This window comes from Oncorhynchus gorbuscha, linkage group LG23 (genome assembly GCF_021184085.1).
Source record: "Oncorhynchus gorbuscha isolate QuinsamMale2020 ecotype Even-year linkage group LG23, OgorEven_v1.0, whole genome shotgun sequence".
NCBI lineage: Eukaryota > Metazoa > Chordata > Actinopteri > Salmoniformes > Salmonidae > Oncorhynchus > Oncorhynchus gorbuscha.
In genome coordinates, this window is record NC_060195.1 from 12,355,582 (window position 1) to 12,374,331 (window position 18,750).

General features: G+C 49.2%; 1 protein-coding gene across 2 annotated transcripts; it reads left to right on the forward strand.

Moving 5' to 3' along the window:
- The first annotated feature begins 761 nt into the window (after positions 1–761).
- On the forward strand, positions 762–14,270 carry plp1a (proteolipid protein 1a). Of its 2 annotated transcripts, XM_046324432.1 has the most exons (7): positions 762–1,072; positions 3,951–4,137; positions 8,816–8,972; positions 10,292–10,460; positions 11,471–11,544; positions 11,687–11,752; positions 12,347–14,270. In XM_046324432.1, exons 1-7 carry the CDS (start codon positions 1,069–1,071, stop codon positions 12,425–12,427), a joined length of 738 nt encoding a protein of 245 aa, XP_046180388.1. In that variant the 5' UTR covers positions 762–1,068; the 3' UTR covers positions 12,428–14,270. The 2 variants fall into 2 exon arrangements, with proteins under 2 accessions (XP_046180388.1, XP_046180387.1); XM_046324431.1 differs by lacking the exon at positions 762–1,072 and having other exon boundaries at positions 3,935–4,137.
- Positions 14,271–18,750: the final 4,480 nt, after the last annotated feature.

Below are 18,750 nucleotides of genomic sequence, written 5' to 3' on the forward strand. Positions count from 1 at the left end.
GCTGTTATTTACAAATAGACACAGACCACCACCCCTTGTCTTACCGGAGGCAGCTGTTCTGTCTTGCCGATGAAACAAAAACACAGCCAGCTGTATGTTACCCATGTCGTCATTCAGCCACGACTCAGTGAAACATAAGATATCACAGTTTTTATTGTCCCGTTGGTAGGATAGTATTGATCACAGCTCATCCATTTAGTTATCCAATGATTGCACGTTGGCTAATAGGACTGATGGTAGAGGGGGATTACTCACTCGCCGTCGGATCCTTACAAGGCACGCCGACCTACGTCCCCGATATCTGTCTTTTCTTCCTGAGAATGACGGTGATTTGGGCCTTGTTGGGTGTCTGAAGTAAATCCTTTGCATCCACTCGTTAAAGAAAAAATATTTTTCCAGTATGAGGTGAGTCATCGCTGTCCTGATATCTAGAAGCTATTTTCAGTCATAAGAGATGGTGGCAGAAACATTATGTACAAAATAAGTTACAAATAACACAATAAACACACAATAGCACAATTGGTTAGGAGCCCGTAAACAAAATGTAAGCTAGCGAGATCAGGATGGTTCGTACAAGGCCAGTAGGTTGTTGTTTTATTTATTATCCCATGAAGCAGTAGTCCTACATCACTACTGCTAGGCCTATTAGACTAGGCTACACTTGAAAACAAAAGAAAGAAAGAAAAGAATGTGGAATATTTTCTGGGAAGACATCTTGGATATGCTACCACAACGATATGCAAATGCACGTGGTGCTGCTTACTAACAATGAACTGAAGTACATTTCTCCAAAGGCGAGAGAAGTTGACCTTCATTATCCTCAGTCTTGAATCCAGACAGTTCTAGTGCGGACCCCTAGTTCATTGAAAAGCGACATTGTTTCTTTAAGATTCGACTTTCAGCCATCAGCGGGTCTGTCTGTTCATTGTTGGAGAGAGAGAGAAAGAGACAGCGAGTTGAGATTGATATACGGGTGCTGAGGACAAGTCGTGCATAATATCATCGAGCAGCTGGGGTGGAAAGCAGCACAGAACCCCGGTATTGAGCACAAATCCTACCAGAGACAACATGGGTAAGTCGTCTACATTTGTTATGGTACCTCTAAATGGCTATTAATAGCCAACCAACCACAACCAAAGTGTACATTTTCGTTGGTATTCTTTGAATGACTTTGGAATGATATTATGGCTGGCATGAAAAGTGCTGATAAGTGATTTGTTTAATGCTTTCGAGAGGTACAAACTAGCCTACTTTTCAGAAGTGCATTGTCTTTCACTTACAATGTCTTCATTTTTCCCAACCCAACGTGTTCTAAGTGCTATTGGTTTTAGGAAAGTAGCAAGTGAATTAATTATAGGCCACTTTGCAACAATTTGAACACTAATGCGCTTCAGTTCCTGTTTCACTCGCTTCTCGGGCATAAAGGTCTGTGATGTCCATGATAAGTTGTGAGGTCCCTAATAGGTCCGTGTCTTTATTAGTATAGTTCCTCTCTGCAGTTCTCGAGAGGGGACTTTTTGAGGCTAGAATTGTGCAAATAGAGAAGTGGAATTGTTTTAAACTAGGTAGAAACCCCCTGCACCTGTTGCTGGGTGACTATGCTATTTTCCTTCCTATGTGATAGATAAGTCCTGCTATTTTGTCAAAATAACAAAATTGCTTGAACATAGGTGTTGAGACTTGAAAAGTAAAGTGCTGAATATCAAGTCATGTTACAGAAGAGGCTTTTCGGCAGTGTGTTTATAAAAGGCGCTTCATGGTCAATCTTACGTCTGCATTGGGTCGTGAAGCATTTCAAGTGATACGGCCTCTGCAGAAGGCAGGGCATTTATACTTCTTGCGCTTCGCGGAGCTGTTGTCAAGGAAGTGAGTTTGTGTTTATACAGGACATCTCGACATCACCCACCGCCAACTAATCATGTCAATGCGGAACTATATGGAGCCCTCCGCATTGTTACAACATTTGAGAGGAGCAAGGAGATGCGGTCCAAAGCTCAATTTGGCTTCTGCGTGCCTCTGTCTCCGTAATTGCAACACACCATCCATACGGAGTCTCCGACCACATTTTCCAATCAACCATAAATTGGCTCTTAGTCCGTGTTCTTTCATTGGCAAAATTTTTAATTGGTATAAAACTAATTTCCACACTGGAGTGATTATGCAACCTGGAAGACAGCCTGATCACACACACACACACACACACACACACACACACACACACACACACACACACACACACACACACACACACACACACACACACACACACACACACACACACACACACACACACACACAAAACCCTGGAGTCACGGAGTGCATGTGCATGGTGCCCCTTCCTGCCATCTGTGCCAACTGTAATAATGGTACCAGCTCCAGCCAGTGTTCTGAGGGAGAGCGTGATCTCCCCCTGCCTTTCCCCACTTCCACCACAGACTATTGGATATCCCTCTGGTTGTCACAAGCCTTCTGCTCCTATAAACCCCAGTGTGGGTGCTGGAGGTGGCTCTGGCTATTGGATATCCCTCTGGTTGTCACAAGCCTTCTGCTCCTATAAACCCCAGTGTGGCTCTGGCTATTGGATATCCCTCTGGTTGTCACAAGCCTTCTGCTCCTATAAACCCCAGTGTGGCTCTGGCTATTGGATATCCCTCTGGTTGTCACAAGCCTCCTTCTGCTCCTATAAACCCCAGTGTGGCTCTGGCTATTGGATATCCCTCTGGTTGTCACAAGCCTTCTGCTCCTATAAACCCCAGTGTGGCTCTGGCTATTGGATATCCCTCTGGTTGTCACAAGCCTCCTTCTGCTCCTATAAACCCCAGTGTGGCTCTGGCTGTTGGATATCCCTCTGGTTGTCACAAGCCTCCTTCTGCTCCTATAAACCCCAGTGTGGCTCTGGCTGTTGGATATCCCTCTGGTTGTCACAAGCCTTCTGCTCCTATAAACCCCAGTGTGGCTCTGGCTGTTGGATATCCCTGTGGTTGTCACAAGCCTCCTTCTGCTCCTATAAACCCCAGTGTGGCTCTGGCTATTGGATATCCCTCTGGTTGTCACAAGCCTTCTGCTCCTATAAACCCCAGTGTGGCTCTGGCTATTGGATATCCCTGTGGTTGTCACAAGCCTCCTTCTGCTCCTATAAACCCCAGTGTGGCTCTGGCTATTGGATATCCCTGTGGTTGTCACAAGCCTCCTTCTGCTCCTATAAACCCCAGTGTGGCTCAGACTATTGGATATCCCTCTGGTTGTCACAAGCCTTCTGCTCCTATAAACCCCAGTGTGGGTGCTGGAGGTGGCTCAGGCTATTGGATATCCCTGTGGTTGTCACAAGCCTTCTGCTCCTATAAACCCCAGTGTGGGTGCTGGAGGTGGCTCAGACTATTGGATATCCCTGTGGTTGTCACAAGCCTTCTGCTCCTATAAACCCCAGTGTGGGTGCTGGAGGTGGCTCAGGCTATTGTTTGCTTGACATTGGTGGCCCTTGTCTTCCCACACTGCACCGGGACAAAGAACATTGTCTCTGCAGTCACACAAGCAGCCTCTCTTTCTCTGTCCTCCCTCTTTTCTCCCACTCTCCATGGTGTGAGCGCTGATTGGAGCCAGGGTTCGTGCTGGGTTTGGGACAGACAGATCCTCACATCCTAAGGGCCCATTCACAGCACATGACTCTGGGGAAGAATGCCCGTAGCTAGCTGACCGACTGAATACTACTGTGCATAGGGAACAGAGCAGTCCAAAGCCACAAAGAGTAACCCAGGGATGAGAGATTTTACGACCACAGCTGGATAGTGTATTAACTGTAGCCAGATCCTTACAGTATACAGTTGTTTATCCATCCATTTAGTCACAGTGTGTTCATTACCACTCCCTGGGAGGATTACCCTATGCTTCTCTAGAGGTAACCCATATGTAACCCTACATTAACCCCTATGTCGTTATGTCCTGTCCTATAGGTTGTTATGACTGTTGTATGAAGTGCCTGGGAGGGGTACCATATTGCTCCCTGGTGGCCACTCTGCTGTGTTTCTCTGGGATCGCTCTGTTCTGTGGCTGTGGTCACCAGGCCCTCACTGAGACGGAGAGACTCATCGAGACATACTTCGCCCGTAACCTACAGGACTACATTACCCTGGCCTACCTGTGAGTGGCTCAAAGGCTATTGCTTTATCCCTAAACTACCCCCCTAGGAATACCTGCAACTGATTAGAATATGGGTGGCCAAGACCTAGGCTTTGTTATAGCTGGGCTGGAACAAAAACCTCAATAGTTTTGGCGATCCAGGACCTAAGTCTGCTGTATAAGTACATTGAACTAAACGGCAGACCTACTGTTAATGGTAGACCTCATGTTAATGGTAGACCTCATGTTAATGGTAGACCTACTGTTAATGGTAGACCTACTGTTAATGGTAGACCTCATGTTAATGGTAGACCTACTGTTAATGGTAGACCTACTGTTAATGGTAGACCTACTGTTAATGGTAGACCTCATGTTAACGGTAGACCTACTGTTAATGGTAGACCTACTGTTAATGGTAGACCTCATGTTAACGGTAGACCTCATGTTAATGGTAGACCTCATGTTAATGGTAGACCTCATGTTAATGGTAGACCTACTGTTAATGGTAGACCTACTGTTAATGGTAGACCTACTGTTAATGGTAGACCTCATGTTAATGGTAGACCTACTGTTAATGGTAGACCTACTGTTAATGGTAGACCTCATGTTAATGGTAGACCTCATGTTAATGGTAGACCGCATGTTAACGGTAGACCGCATGTTAACGGTAGACCGCATGTTAACGGTAGACCGCATGTTAACGGTAGACCTACTGTTAACGGTAGACCTACTGTTAATGGTAGACCTACTGTTAATGGTAGACCTACTGTTAATGGTAGACCTCATGTTAATGGTAGACCTACTGTTAATGGTAGACCTACTGTTAACGGTAGACCTACTGTTAATGGTAGACCTACTGTTAATGGTAGACCTCATGTTAATGGTAGACCTACTGTTAATGGTAGACCTCATGTTAATGGTAGACCTCATGTTAATGGTAGACCGCATGTTAATGGTAGACCGCATGTTAATGGTAGACCGCATGTTAATGGTAGACCGGATGTTAACGGTAGACCGCATGTTAACGGTAGACCGCATGTTAACGGTAGACCTACTGTTAACGGTAGACCTACTGTTAACGGTAGACCTACTGTTAATGGTAGACCTACTGTTAATGGTAGACCTCATGTTAATGGTAGACCTACTGTTAATGGTAGACCTACTGTTAACGGTAGACCTACTGTTAATGGTAGACCTCATGTTAATGGTAGACCTCATGTTAATGGTAGACCTCCTGTTAACGGTAGACCTCCTGTTAACGGTAGACCTACTGTTAACGGTAGACCTCATGTTAACGGTAGACCTACTGTTAATGGTAGACCTACTGTTAATGGTAGACCTACTGTTAATGGTAGACCTACTGTTAATGGTAGACCTAATGTTAATCATCATGTCTTACTGTAGTGATGTGTCCTAATACTTTTTTCCCTCCTTCTCTCCTGCCCCTCCTCTTCCTTCTCTCCTGCCCCTCCTCTTCCTTCTCTCCTGCCCCTCCTCTTCCTTCTCTCCTGCCCCTCCTCTTCCTTCTCTCCTGCCCCTCCTCTTCCTTCTCTCCTGGCCATCTTCCTTCTCTCCTGGCCCTCCTCTTCCTTCACCCTCCTGACCCTCCTCTTCCTTCCCTCCTGGCCCTCCTCTTCCTTCACCCTCCTGACCCTCCTCTTCCTTCCCTCCTGACCCTCCTCGTCCTTCACCCTCCTGACCCTCCCCTTCCTTCACCCTCCTGCCCCTCCTCTTCCTTCACCCTCCTCTTCCTTCTCTCCTGCCCCTCCTCTTCCTTCTCTCCTGGCCATCATCCTTCACCCTCCTGACCCTCCTCTTCCTTCCCCCTCCTGACCCTCCTCTTCCTTCCCTCCTGACCCTCCTCTTCCTTCCCTCCTGACCCTCCTCTTCCTTCCCTCCTGACCCTCCTCTTCCTTCCCTCCTGACCCTCCTCTTCCTTCACCCTCCTGCCCCTCCTCTTCCTTCACCCTCCTGCCCCTCCTCATCCTTCACCCTCCTGCCCCTCCTCATCCTTCACCCTCCTGCCCCTCCTCATCCTTCACCCTCCTGCCCCTCCTCTTCCTTCACCATCCTGCCCCTCCTCTTTCCTTCACCCTCCTGCCCCTCCTCTTCCTTCACCCTCCTGCCCCTCCTCTTCCTTCACCCTCCTGCCCCCTCTTCCTTCACCCTCCTGCCCCCTCTTCCTTCACCCTCCTGCCCCCTCTTCCTTCACCCTCCTCTTCCTTCACTCCCCTGCCCCCCTCTTCCTTCCCTCCTGACCCTCCTCTTCCTTTACCCTCCTGACCCTCCTCTTCCTTTACCCTCCTGACCCTCCTCTTCCTTTACCCTCCTGACCCTCCTCTTCCTTTACCCTCCTGACCCTCCTCTTCCTTTACCCTCCTGACCCTCCTCTTCCTTTACCATCCTGACCCTCCTCTTCCTTCACCCTCCTGACCCTCCTCTTCCTTCTCTCCTGCCCATCCTCTTCCTTCATCCTCCTGCCCATCCTCTTCCTTCACCCTCCTGCCCATCCTCTTCCTTCACCCTCCTGCCCATCCTCTTCCTTCACCCTCCTGCCCATCCTCTTCCTTCACCCTCCTGCCCATCCTCTTCCTTCACCCTCCTGCCCATCCTCTTCCTTCACCCTCCTGCCCATCCTCTTCCTTCACTCTCCTGCCCATCCTCTTCCTTCACTCTCCTGCCCATCCTCTTCCTTCACTCCCCTGCCCCTCCTCTTCCTTCTCTCCTGCCCCTCTTCCTTCTCTCCTGCCCATCATCCTTCACCCTCCTGACCCTCCTCGTCCTTCACCCTCCTGACCCTCCTCGTCCTTCACCCTCCTGACCCTCCTCGTCCTTCACCCTCCTGACCCTCCTCGTCCTTCACCCTCCTGACCCTCCTCGTCCTTCACCCTCCTTCCCCCCCTCGTCCTTCACCCTCCTGCCCCCTCTTCCTTCACCCTCCTGCCCCCCTCATCCTTCACCCTCCTGCCCCTCCTCTTCCTTCACCCTCCTGCCCCCTCTTCCTTCACCCTCCTGCCCCCTCTTCCTTCACCCTCCTGCCCCCTCTTCCTTCACCCTCCTGCCCCCTCTTCCTTCACCCTCCTGCCCCCTCTTCCTTCACCCTCCTGCCCCCTCTTCCTTCACCCTCCTGCCCCCTCTTCCTTCACTCTCCTGCCCCTCCTCCTCCTTCACCCTCCTCTTCCTTCACCCTCCTGACCCTCCTCTTCCTTCACCCTCCTGACCCTCCTCTTCCTTCACCCTCCTGACCCTCCTCTTCCTTCACCCTCCTGACCCTCCTCTTCCTTCTCTCCTGCTCCTCTTCCTTCACCCTCCTGCCCCGCCTCTTCCTTCACCCTCCTCTTCCTTCACCATCCTGCCCCTCATCTTTCCTTCTCTCCTGCCCCTCATCTTTCCTTCACCCTCCTGCCCCTCTTCCTTCACCCTCCTGCCCCTCTTCCTTCACCCTCCTGCCCCTCCTCCCTTCACCCCCTGCCCCTCCTTTCCTTCACCCCCTGCCCCTCCTCTTCCTTCACCCCCTGCCCCTCCTCTTCCTTCACCCCCTGCCCCTCCTCTTCCTTCACTCCCCTGCCCCTCCTCTTCCTTCACTCCCCTGCCCCTCCTCTTCCTTCACTCCCCTGCCCCTCCTCTTTCTTCACCATCCTCTTCCTTCACCCTCCTGCCCCTCCTCTTTCTTTCACCATCCTCTTCCTTGACCCTCCTGCCCATCCTCTTCCTTCACTCCCCTGCCCCTCCTCTTCCTTCACTCCCCTGCCCCTCCTCTTCCTTCACTCTCCTGCCCCTCCTCTTCCTTCACCCTCCTGCCCCCTCTTCCTTCACCCTCCTGCCCCTCCTCTTCCTTCACCCTCCTGCCCCCTCTTCCTTCACCCTCCTGCCCCCTCTTCCTTCACCCTCCTGCCCCCTCTTCCTTCACCCTCCTGCCCCTCCTCTTCCTTCACCCTCCTGCCCCCCTCTTCCTTCACTCCCCTGCCCCTCCTCTTCCTTCACCCTCCTGCCCCCTCTTCCTTCACCCTCCTGCCCCCTCTTCCTTCACCCTCCTGCCCCCTCTTCCTTCACCCTCCTGCCCCCTCTTCCTTCACCCTCCTGCCCCCTCTTCCTTCACCCTCCTGCCCCCTCTTCCTTCACCCTCCTGCCCCCTCTTCCTTCACCCTCCTGCCCCCTCTTCCTTCACTCTCCTGCCCCCTCTTCCTTCACCCCCTGCCCCCTCTTCCTTCACCCCCTGCCCCTCTTCCTTCACCCTCCTGCCCCTCTTCCTTATGCCCTGACACTCCTCTTCCTTATCCCCTGACACTCCTCTTCCTTCACCATCCTGCCCCTCTTCTTCCTTCACCATCCTGCCCCTCCTCTTTCTTCACCATCCTGCCCCTCCTCTTTCTTCACCATCCTGCCCCTCCTCTTTCTTCACCATCCTGCCCCTCCTCTTTCTTCACCATCCTGCCCCTCCTCTTCCTTCACCCTCCTCTTCCTTCACCCTCCTCTTCCTTCACCCCCTGCCCCTCCTCTTCCCTCACCATCCTGCCCCTCCTCTTCCCTCACCATCCTGCCCCTCCTTTCTTCACCATCCTGCCCCTCTTCCTTCACCATCCTGCCCCTCTTCCTTCACCATCCTGCCCCTCTTCCTTCACCCTCCTCTTCCTTCACCCTCCTCTTCCTTCACCCCCTGCCCCTCTTCCTTCACCCTCCTCTTCCTTCACCCTCCTAGTATCCAGTACTTCCAGTATGTTATCTATGGCTTGGCTTCATTCTTCTTCCTCTACTGCATCGTACTGCTGGCGGAGGGATTCTACACCACCAGCGCCGCGAAGCAGACCTTTGGAGAGTTCAGGAGCACCCTGTGTGGACGATGTCTTAGTAGCACGGTGAGAGAGTGGGGGAAATGGTGGAAGGGTGATGGTAACAGGCTGGGGTGGAGGTGTGATGGTAACAGGCTGGGGGAGGAGGTGTGATGGTAACAGGCTGGGGTGGAGGTGTGATGGTAACAGGCTGGGGTGGAGGTGTGATGGTAACAGGCTGGGGTGGAGGTGTGATGGTAACAGGCTGGGGTGGAGGGGTGATGGTAACAGGCTGGGGTGGAGGGGTGATGGTAACAGGCTGGGGTGGAGGGGTGATGGTAATAGGCTGGGGTGGAGGGGTGATGGTAACAGGCTGGGGTGGAGGTGTGATGGTAACAGGCTGGGGTGGAGGGGTGATGGTAACAGGCTGGGGTGGAGGGGTGATGGTAATAGGGTGGTGGGGTGATGGTAACAGGCTGCGGTGGAGGGGTGATGGTAATAGGGTGGTGGGGTGATGGTAACAGGCTGGGGTGGAGGGGTGATGGTAACAGGCTGGAGGGGTGATGGTAACAGGCTGGAGGGGTGATGGTAACAGGCTGGAGGGGTGATGGTAACAGGCTGTGGTGGAGGGGTGATGGTAACAGGCTGGAGGGGTGATGGTAACAGGCTGTGGTGGAGGGGTGATGGTAACAGGCTGTGGTGGAGGGGTGATGGTAACAGGCTGTGGTGGAGGGGTGATGGTAACAGGCTGTGGTGGAGGGGTGATGGTAACAGGCTGTGGTGGAGGGGTGATGGTAACAGGCTGGAGGGGTGATGGTAACAGGCTGTGGTGGAGGGGTGATGGTAACAGGCTGGGGTGGAGGGGTGATGGTAACAGGCTGGGGTGGAGGGGTGATGGTAACAGGCTGGGGTGATGGTAACAGGCTGGGGTGGAGGGGTGATGGTAACAGGGTGGAGGGGTGATGGTAACAGGGTGGAGGGGTGATGGTAACAGGCTGGGGTGATGGTAACAGGGTGGAGGGGTGATGGTAACAGGGTGGAGGGGTGATGGTAACAGGGTGGAGGGGTGATGTAACAGGCTGGGGTGGAGGGTGATGGTAACAGGCTGGGGTGGAGGTGTGATGGTAACAGGCTGGGGTGGAGGGGTGATGGTAACAGGGTGGAGGGGTGATGGTAACAGGGTGTGGATGGTGTGGAGGTAAGAAGATGAGGATGGAGGAAGGCTGGGTGAGGAGGTAGTTGAGAGGATGGTGTGAAGGTATAGTGGGGCTGAGTCTAGTGGGATAGAGGTAAGAGAGTGAGGGTGGAGATGAAAGCTCAAACCTGTGAAAGTTGCACTTCTCGATTCAATTTTGGCCTGTTAAAATTCATAATATCTCAACATGAATCTCTCTCTTCATTTGCAGTTTATATTGATAACGTACCTTCTGGCAGTGGTGTGGCTGTTGGTGTTTGCCTTCTCTGCCTTGCCTGTCTATTTCTTCTACAACATGGATGCTACCTGCCACACCATCACCGTCCTGACTGAGACCCCAGCTAGCATCAACCAGCTCTGTATTGACGCCAGGCAGTACGGTAAGGACAGAGAACATCACCTCACTATATCATCTGCTATGTTCATTCATATGGGGACATACAGTGCGTTCGGTATTCAGTCCCCTTTGACTAATTCCACATTTTGTTACCTTATTCTGAAATGGATTATATTTTTTGTAAATGTATAATAAAACATCACATTCACATAAGTATTCAGACCATCTGCTCTGAGGCTCCAAATTGAGCTCAGGTGCATCCTGTTTCCATTGATCATCTTTGAGCTGTTTCTACAACTTGATTGGAGTCCACCTGTGGTAAATTCAATTGGTTGAACATGATTTGGAAAGGTGTCTATATAAGGTCCTACAGTTGACAGGGAATGTCAGAGCAAAACACCAAGCCATGAGGTCGAAGGAATCGTCCGTAGAGGTCAGAGACAGATCTGGGGAAGGATACCAAAAAATGTCTGCAGCATTGAAGGTCCCCAAGAACACAGTGGCCTCCGTCATACTTAAATGGAAGAAGTTTGGATCCACCAAGACTCTTCCTAGAGCTGGCCGCCCGGACAAAATGAGCAATCAGGGGAGAAGGGCCTTGGTCAGGGAGGTGACCAAGAACCCGATGGTCACTCTGACAGAGCTCCAGAGTTCCTCTGGTGGAGTTGGGAGAACCTTCCAGAAGGACAACCATCTCTGCAGCGCTCCACCAATCAGACCGTACCTTACCAGACCATAATGTACCAGAACATACCAGACCCTACCGTACAAGACTTTACCTTACCAGACCGTAACAGACCATACCGTACCAGAACATACCTGTACCATACCGTATCAGAACGTTACTTACCATGCCAGACCGTTCCAGAACATACCGTACCAGACCGGACCGGACCGTACCAGACCGGACCGTACCAGACCATACCTTACCAGACCGTACCTTACCAGACCATACCAGACCGTACCTTACCAGACCCTGACATTACCAACTGTGAAAGCAGACATTTTAGAGCAGGGAATGGGATATGTGTATATATTTGTAATCTCTTTCAGGGCTCTTACCATGGAATGCGTTGCCAGGCAAAGCTTGTGGAATGACACTGTCCACTGTCTGCAAAACCAGAGAGGTCAGTCATACAGTCTCTCATGATAGAACTTGGCAGACGTGTTAAAAGCAATGCGTCTCTAGAGTCTAGAATTGTTAACGTCCCTGACATTATTTCCACAATGACACATGATAATCTCTGACTCTGATTTGTACTTTTACAGTTCCGTGTGACCTACGACCTGTACATCGCAGCGTTTGCCGGGGCTGGCATCACACTCTTGGCTCTGGTGAGTGACCCCGCCCTAATCTCTACACTGGGAGCAGATTGGTTACAGCTTTACAATAGAGTTGTGTCCCATGTGACATAGTCAGAGTAGGTGTTCAGGAATGACAGAATGTCAGGCCTCCATGACTGAGTCTCACTGTAGCTCTCTGTTCTTTTCACTTTGAGTTCTCAGCTGATTCTGATGATAGAAATACCCTAATAGCGTCATAACGGCTGGTACTTTTCCTGCTGGGAAGATCCCATAGTTACATTACCATGTCAGTACACTGTTAATGTAGCCTACTGTAGATCAGAATTATACTGAGATTGTCATGGACCTTGATGAACATAATAGGTGACCTTGGACCTTGATGATCATAATAGGTGACCTTGATGATCATAATAGGTGACCTTGATGAACATAATAGGTGACCTTGATGATCATAATAGGTGCATGAAATGGGACCTTGATGAACATAATAGGTGACCTTGATGATCATTCCTTGATCTTATCTGTCTCTTTGACCTTGATGAACATAATAGGTGACTTGATGAACTAATAGGTGCCCTCTTTCCCTCTCTCTCTGTCTCTCTCTCTCTCTCCATCTCTCTCTAGCTCACCTACATGGTGTCCACCACCTATAACTTTGCGGTGCTGCGGTACCTGGGGAGAAAGGGCATAGGCACACGGTGTTAAGACTCTCCACTTCCTGTCTCCCAATCCGACACAGAGACACCCAGAGGGGACAGTATGACTCCCTAACACCCCTCTGCCTATCCTCAACACCACCGGTGGAGTTGATTCTTTGAACTTGAGTGATTGATTCCTTGAACGATTCCTATTCCTTCCATTTTTCTCTTCACGGCCCACCAATTTTTCCATGTACTGTGTCTTGGTAGCACCATGGGTGGTTTGGTCGAAACCCAGACGTATACTACCTTAGTCTACTGCTTTGTCACACTGTTATTTTCCTGTTATATTTACTTTGCTCTGAAGCTGTCTTCTTCAAGTTAGAAGTTTTCTGTATTTTTGTTATTCTCCCATGTGTATTTTATCATGGGTTTGTAAAGTAATGTTCCTCACATACTGCAGTTAGTGTGCCTTCATGTTTTCTTCACTTTTTAAAACGTAAATCACATGTAAAAACCTACCTAGTAATATAACAAAGATCATTTTATTTGACAAAAGTATTCAGTTATAAATGTCCCACTGACTCTCTTGGTTAGGGACTACTTGGTTAGGGACTACTTGGTTAGGAACTACTTGGTTAGGGACTACTTGGTTAGGGACTACTTGGTTAGGGACTACTTGGTTAGGAACTACTTGGTTAGGGACTACTTGGTTAGGAACTACTTGGTTAGGGACTACTTGGTTAGGGACTACTTGGTTAGGAACTACTTGGTTAGGGACTACTTGGTTAGGAACTACTTGGTTAGGGACTACTTGGTTAGGGACTACTTGGTTAGGGACTACTTTGGGATTATAATCGGTTACCATGGGTACAGTCCCTCACATCTGGTTGCCATGGTGCCAGACGTGTGAGTTTGCAGTTCTTCTCTCTGACCTCAGGGCCTTTTCTCACGGGAGGCAGAAAGGCCTCAACAATGGAGGCCGCCCCCCTTAGGACTTCTTAGAAAACTAACCAATCAGAGGGGGTTCCTAGGGTCCACCTGCCCCGGCTGGGGGTGGAAGGGAGGTCTGTGTGACAAGGCCCCTTTGTTACTATAGGGGCCGTGGTCTATGGCAAGGGTCAGATTACATGTCATAGGGAGAGGGTCTCATGACAAAGACAGGAGAAAGGCTGAAGGCTTCCCTCAAAGGCCTGAATACAACCCTGCTGTGACGAACGCACTGCTGCACGACACCCCATCTGTTGGAGGTGATGGATCCTGTGAAGGGACTTGGAAAGAAAAGGGTTAACATTTTGTTTGAAAGAACGGGATATCTCTGAGAGAAAAGGGACAACATTTTTAGTGAGTTTGTGCCATAGATTTCTGGTTGGTACAGATCAATAGGAGAAGTCCTTAATATCTCTGTTTTTAATGTTGAGATAATAAAGTTGTTACAGGTGCTTCATTTTTTTTTAGCAACCTTCATGTTATTTAGAAGTTTATAACATCTCTGAAGATACTTAACTCTGTATGGCTCTGCATTGAGCTGATATTATCATTGCTCCCCCTTCTGGCAGTATACGTTCGCAAGGGATGAGGGTCTGTTATAGAGGCAAAACAATGCCGTTTTTATATAGTTTTGTCTCTGTAGCTGTCTAGAAAATATTAGTAGTTATTGTATAACACCCCTAGTACTTACTGTAGGTAAATGTACTAATCTTAATGACAATTCACACTTTGTTTAATCTCTTGCTAACAAAATATCTTGTAACATACTGTGAGTATAGGTTATCCAATTGGGTGGAAGCTTGATCCAACAGCTCAGGTTGGTTTTGTGAACTGACGGCTGGCTGGTTGTCTGTTTTTTATTTCTTTGTGTTTTATGATATGTTGGTTTGGCAATAAAATATGGTCTGTCCTTTTTTAAAGAAATTGTTCTCTGTTTTTTGTCACGACCGGATATTGAACCCATGATGTCCGTGCTACTCAAAGGTCTGGCTACTACTGTCAGAACCCAGAACCAAACCTTGTGTGCTCTGACCAGCTAGTCAAAGGTTTGGCTACTACTGTCAGAACCCAGAACCAAACCTTGTGTGCTCTGACCAGCTAGTCAAAGGTTTGCCTACTACTGTCAGAACCCAGAACCAAACCTTGTGTGCTCTGACCAGCTAGTCAAAGGTTTGGCTACTACTGTCAGAACCCAGAACCAAACCTTGTGTGCTCTGACCAGCTAGTCAAAGGTTTGGCTACTACTGTCAGAACCCAGAACCAAACCTTGTGTGCTCTGACCAGCTAGTCAAAGGTTTGGCTACTACTGTCAGAACCCAGAACCAAACCTTGTGTGCTCTGACCAGCTAGTCAAAGGTTTGGCTACTACTGTCAGAACCCAGAACCAAACCTTGTGTGCTCTGACCAGCTAGTCAAAGGTTTGGCTACTACTGTCAGAACCCAGAACCAAACCTTGTGTGCTCTGACCAGCTAGTCAAAGGTTTGGCTACTACTGTCAGAACCCAGAACCAAACCTTGTGTGCTCTGACCAGCTAGTCAAAGGTTTGGCTACTACTGTCAGAACCCAGAACCAAACCTTGTGTGCTCTGACCAGCTAGTCAAAGGTTTGGCTACTACTGTCAGAACCCAGAACCAAACCTTGTGTGCTCTGACCAGCTAGTCAAAGGTTTGGCTACTACTGTCAGAACCCAGAACCAAACCTTGTGTGCTCTGACCAGCTAGTCAAAGGTTTGGCTACTACTGTTTAGAACCCAGAACCAAACCTTGTGTGCTCTGACCAGCTAGTCAAGGTTTGGCTCACTGAATCAACTCAGAACCTCTCAGAACCAAACCTTGTGTGCTCTGACCAGCTAGTCAAATTGACTTGGCTTTTGGTGGTGTGTTCTGTTTCACATTTTCTCTATGAAACACTCAGCTCTGCCAGGGGAAACTAGGCTGCTCATCTCACAAGTATAGCTCACTGAATCAACTCGGTTACCTCTCAATATGAATGTTTTGTGTGAGAACCTATGCCATGCTGTTGTTGATTGACTTGGTGTTATAGGAATCCATGTGCTCCTGGGACTGGTGGTGTGTTCTGTTTCTCTCCTCTCTTCTCTATACAGAAACACTCAGCTCCCTCCACCTGGCAGTCAGACTACAGAAACACTCAGCTCCCTCCACCTGGCAGTCAGACTACAGAAACACTCAGCTCCCTCCACCTGGCAGTCAGACTACAGAAACACTCAGCTCCCTCCACCTGGCAGTCAGACTACAGAAACACTCAGCTCCCTCCACCTGGCAGTCGGACTACAGATACTCAGCTCCCTCTACCTGGCAGTCAGACTACAGAAACACTCAGCTCACTCTACCTGGCAGTCAGACTACAGATACTCAGCTCCCTCTACCTGGCAGTCAGACTACAGAAACACTCAGCCCCCTCTTCCTGGCAGTCAGACTACAGAAACACTCAGCTCCCTCTACCTGGCAGTCAGACTACAGATACTCAGCTCCCTCTACCTGGCAGTCAGACTATAGAAACACTCAGCTCCCTCTACCTGGCAGTCAGACTATAGAAACACTCAGCTCCCTCTACCTGGCAGTCAGATTAGACACTCAGCTCCCTCTACCTGGCAGTCAGACTACAGAAACACTCAGCTCCCTCTACCTGGCAGTCAGACTACAGAAACACTCAGCTCCCTCTTCCTGGCAGTCAGATTACAGACACTCAGCTCCCACCTGGCACTCAGATTACAGACACTCAGCTCCCTCCACCTGGCAGTCAGATTACAGAAACACTCAGCCCCCTCTTCCTGGCAGTCAGATTACAGACACTCAGCTCCCTCCGCCTGGCAGTCAGATTAGACACTCAGCTCCCTCCGCCTGGCAGTCAGATTAGACACTCAGCTCCCTCCGCCTGGCAGTCAGATTACAGACACTCAGCTCCCTCTGCCTGGCAGTCAGATTAGACACTCAGCTCCCTCTACCTGGCAGTCAGATTACAGACACTCAGCTCCCTCTACCTGGCAGTCAGATTAGACACTCAGCTCCCTCTACCTGGCAGTCAGATTACAGACACTCAGCTCCCTCTACCTGGCAGTCAGATTAGACACTCAGCTCCCTCTACCTGGCAGTCAGATTACAGACACTCAGCTCCCTCTACCTGGCAGTCAGATTAGACACTCAGCTCCCTCTACCTGGCAGTCAGATTACAGACACTCAGCTCCCTCTACCCGGCAGTCAGATTACAGACACTCAGCTCCCTCTACCCGGCAGTCAGATTAGACACTCAGCTCCCTCTACCCGACAGTCAGATTACAGACACTCAGCTCCCTCTACCTGGCAGTCAGACCGGTGGACGAGGAGGAATAAGGAGCGGAAGAGCTTCGAGCCAAACAGAAGATTCCAGGACAGTTGAGGGACAATGTGCTCCCTTTACGCACATCACATCATATCATATCTGATAGTCACATCCCCCTCATTCCTCCATCATATCATATCTGATAGAAGGATCAGTTGGAGTTGACCCCCTCATTCCTCCATGAACCCCTGGGATCCCCCTCATTCCTCCATGGTAACCCCTAAGAAGGATCAGTTGGAGCTGACCCCCTCATTCCTCCATGGTGACCCCTAAGAAGGATCAGTTGGAGCTGACCCCCTCATTCCTCCATGGTAACCCCTAAGAAGGATCAGTTGGAGCTGACCCCCTCATTCCTCCATGGTAACCCCTAAGAAGGATCAGTTGGAGCTGACCCCCTAAACGTGAAGTGCCAGTTTCCCAAACCCAGTTTAAGCCTAATCCTGGATTTAATAGCACTTTCAGTGGAGAATCTTCATTGCTCTTTGCTTTTTAATCCAGGACTAAACCTACTAATCTGGGTCCGGGAAACTGTCCCTCAAAAGATTTGTCCCTAAAATGTAAAAAAAAAATATTGTTGCTCTTTAAGCCCATACGCCTTATTGTGCCTTCTTAGTTTATCGTTTTAGCACAGTGGGTGGTTTAGTTTGTCTTCTTAGCCCAATAGGTGGGTTAGTTTGTCTTCTTAGCCCAATGGGTGGTTTAGTTTGTCTTCTTAGTCCAATGGGTGGGTTAGTTTGTCTTCTTAGCCAAGTGGGTGGTTTAGTTTGTCTTCTTAGTCCAATGGGTGGGTTAGTTTGTCTTCTTAGCCCAGTGGGTGGTTTAGTTTGGGAGCTGTTGTTGAAATTCCTGCAGAGTATACATCTACTTCCTCCTGCTTTGGATCTAGCTAGTCATTTTAGGACCAGGCCAGATTTATTGTCAGGATATCATTCCATGTTAAGATACAGACTCTTCGTATTTATTACAGATTTATCTGAATCAAGCTAAACATAGACTGTGAAGTATGTACGATGAAGTTGTTTCAAGTGTTGGAGCTATACATGGTCTCTGCAGTACGATGAAGTTGTTTCAAGTGTTGGAGCTATACATGGTCTCTGCAGTACGATGAAGTTCTTTCAAGTGTTGGAAGTTCTTTCTTTCAAGTGTTGGAGCTATACATGGTCTCTGCAGTACTATGAAGTTCTTTCAAGTGTTGGAGCTATACATGGTCTCTGCAGTACTATGAAGTTCTTTCAAGTGTTGGCCAGCTCTGCAGTACATGGTCTCTGCAGTACATGATGAAGTTCTTTCAAGTGTTGGAGCTATACATGGTCTCTGCAGTACGATGAAGTTCTTTCAAGTGTTGGAGCCATACATGGTCTCTGCAGTACGATGAAGTTCTTTCAAGTGTTGGAGCTATACATGGTCTCTGCACATGGTCTCTGCAGTACTAGAAGTTCTTTCAAGTGTACTATGAAGTTCTTTCAAGTGTTGGAGCTATACATGGTCTCTGCAGTACTATGAAGTTCTTTCAAGTGTTGGAGCTATACATGGTCTCTGCAGTACAATGAAGTTCTTTCAAGTGTTGGAGCTATACATGGTCTCTGCAGTACAATGAAGTTCTTTCAAGTGTTGGAGCTATACATGGTCTCTGCAGTACTATGAAGTTGTTTCAAGTGTTGGAGCTATACATGGTCTCTGCAGTACTATGAAGTTGTTTCAAGTGTTGGAGCTATACATGGTCTCTGCAGTACTATGAAGTTCTTTCAAGTGTTGGAGCTATACATGGTCTCTGCAGTACGATGAAGTTCTTTCAAGTGTTGGAGCTATACATGGTCTCTGCAGTACTATGAAGTTCTTTCAAGTGTTGGAGCTATACATGGTCTCTGCAGTACTATGAAGTTCTTTCAAGTGTTGGAGCTATACATGGTCTCTGCAGTACGATGAAGTTCTTTCAAGTGTTGGAGCTATACATGGTCTCTGCAGTACTATGAAGTTCTTTCAAGTGTTGGAGCCATACATGGTCTCTGCAGTACTATGAAGTTCTTTCAAGTGTTGGAGCCATACATGGTCTCTGCAGT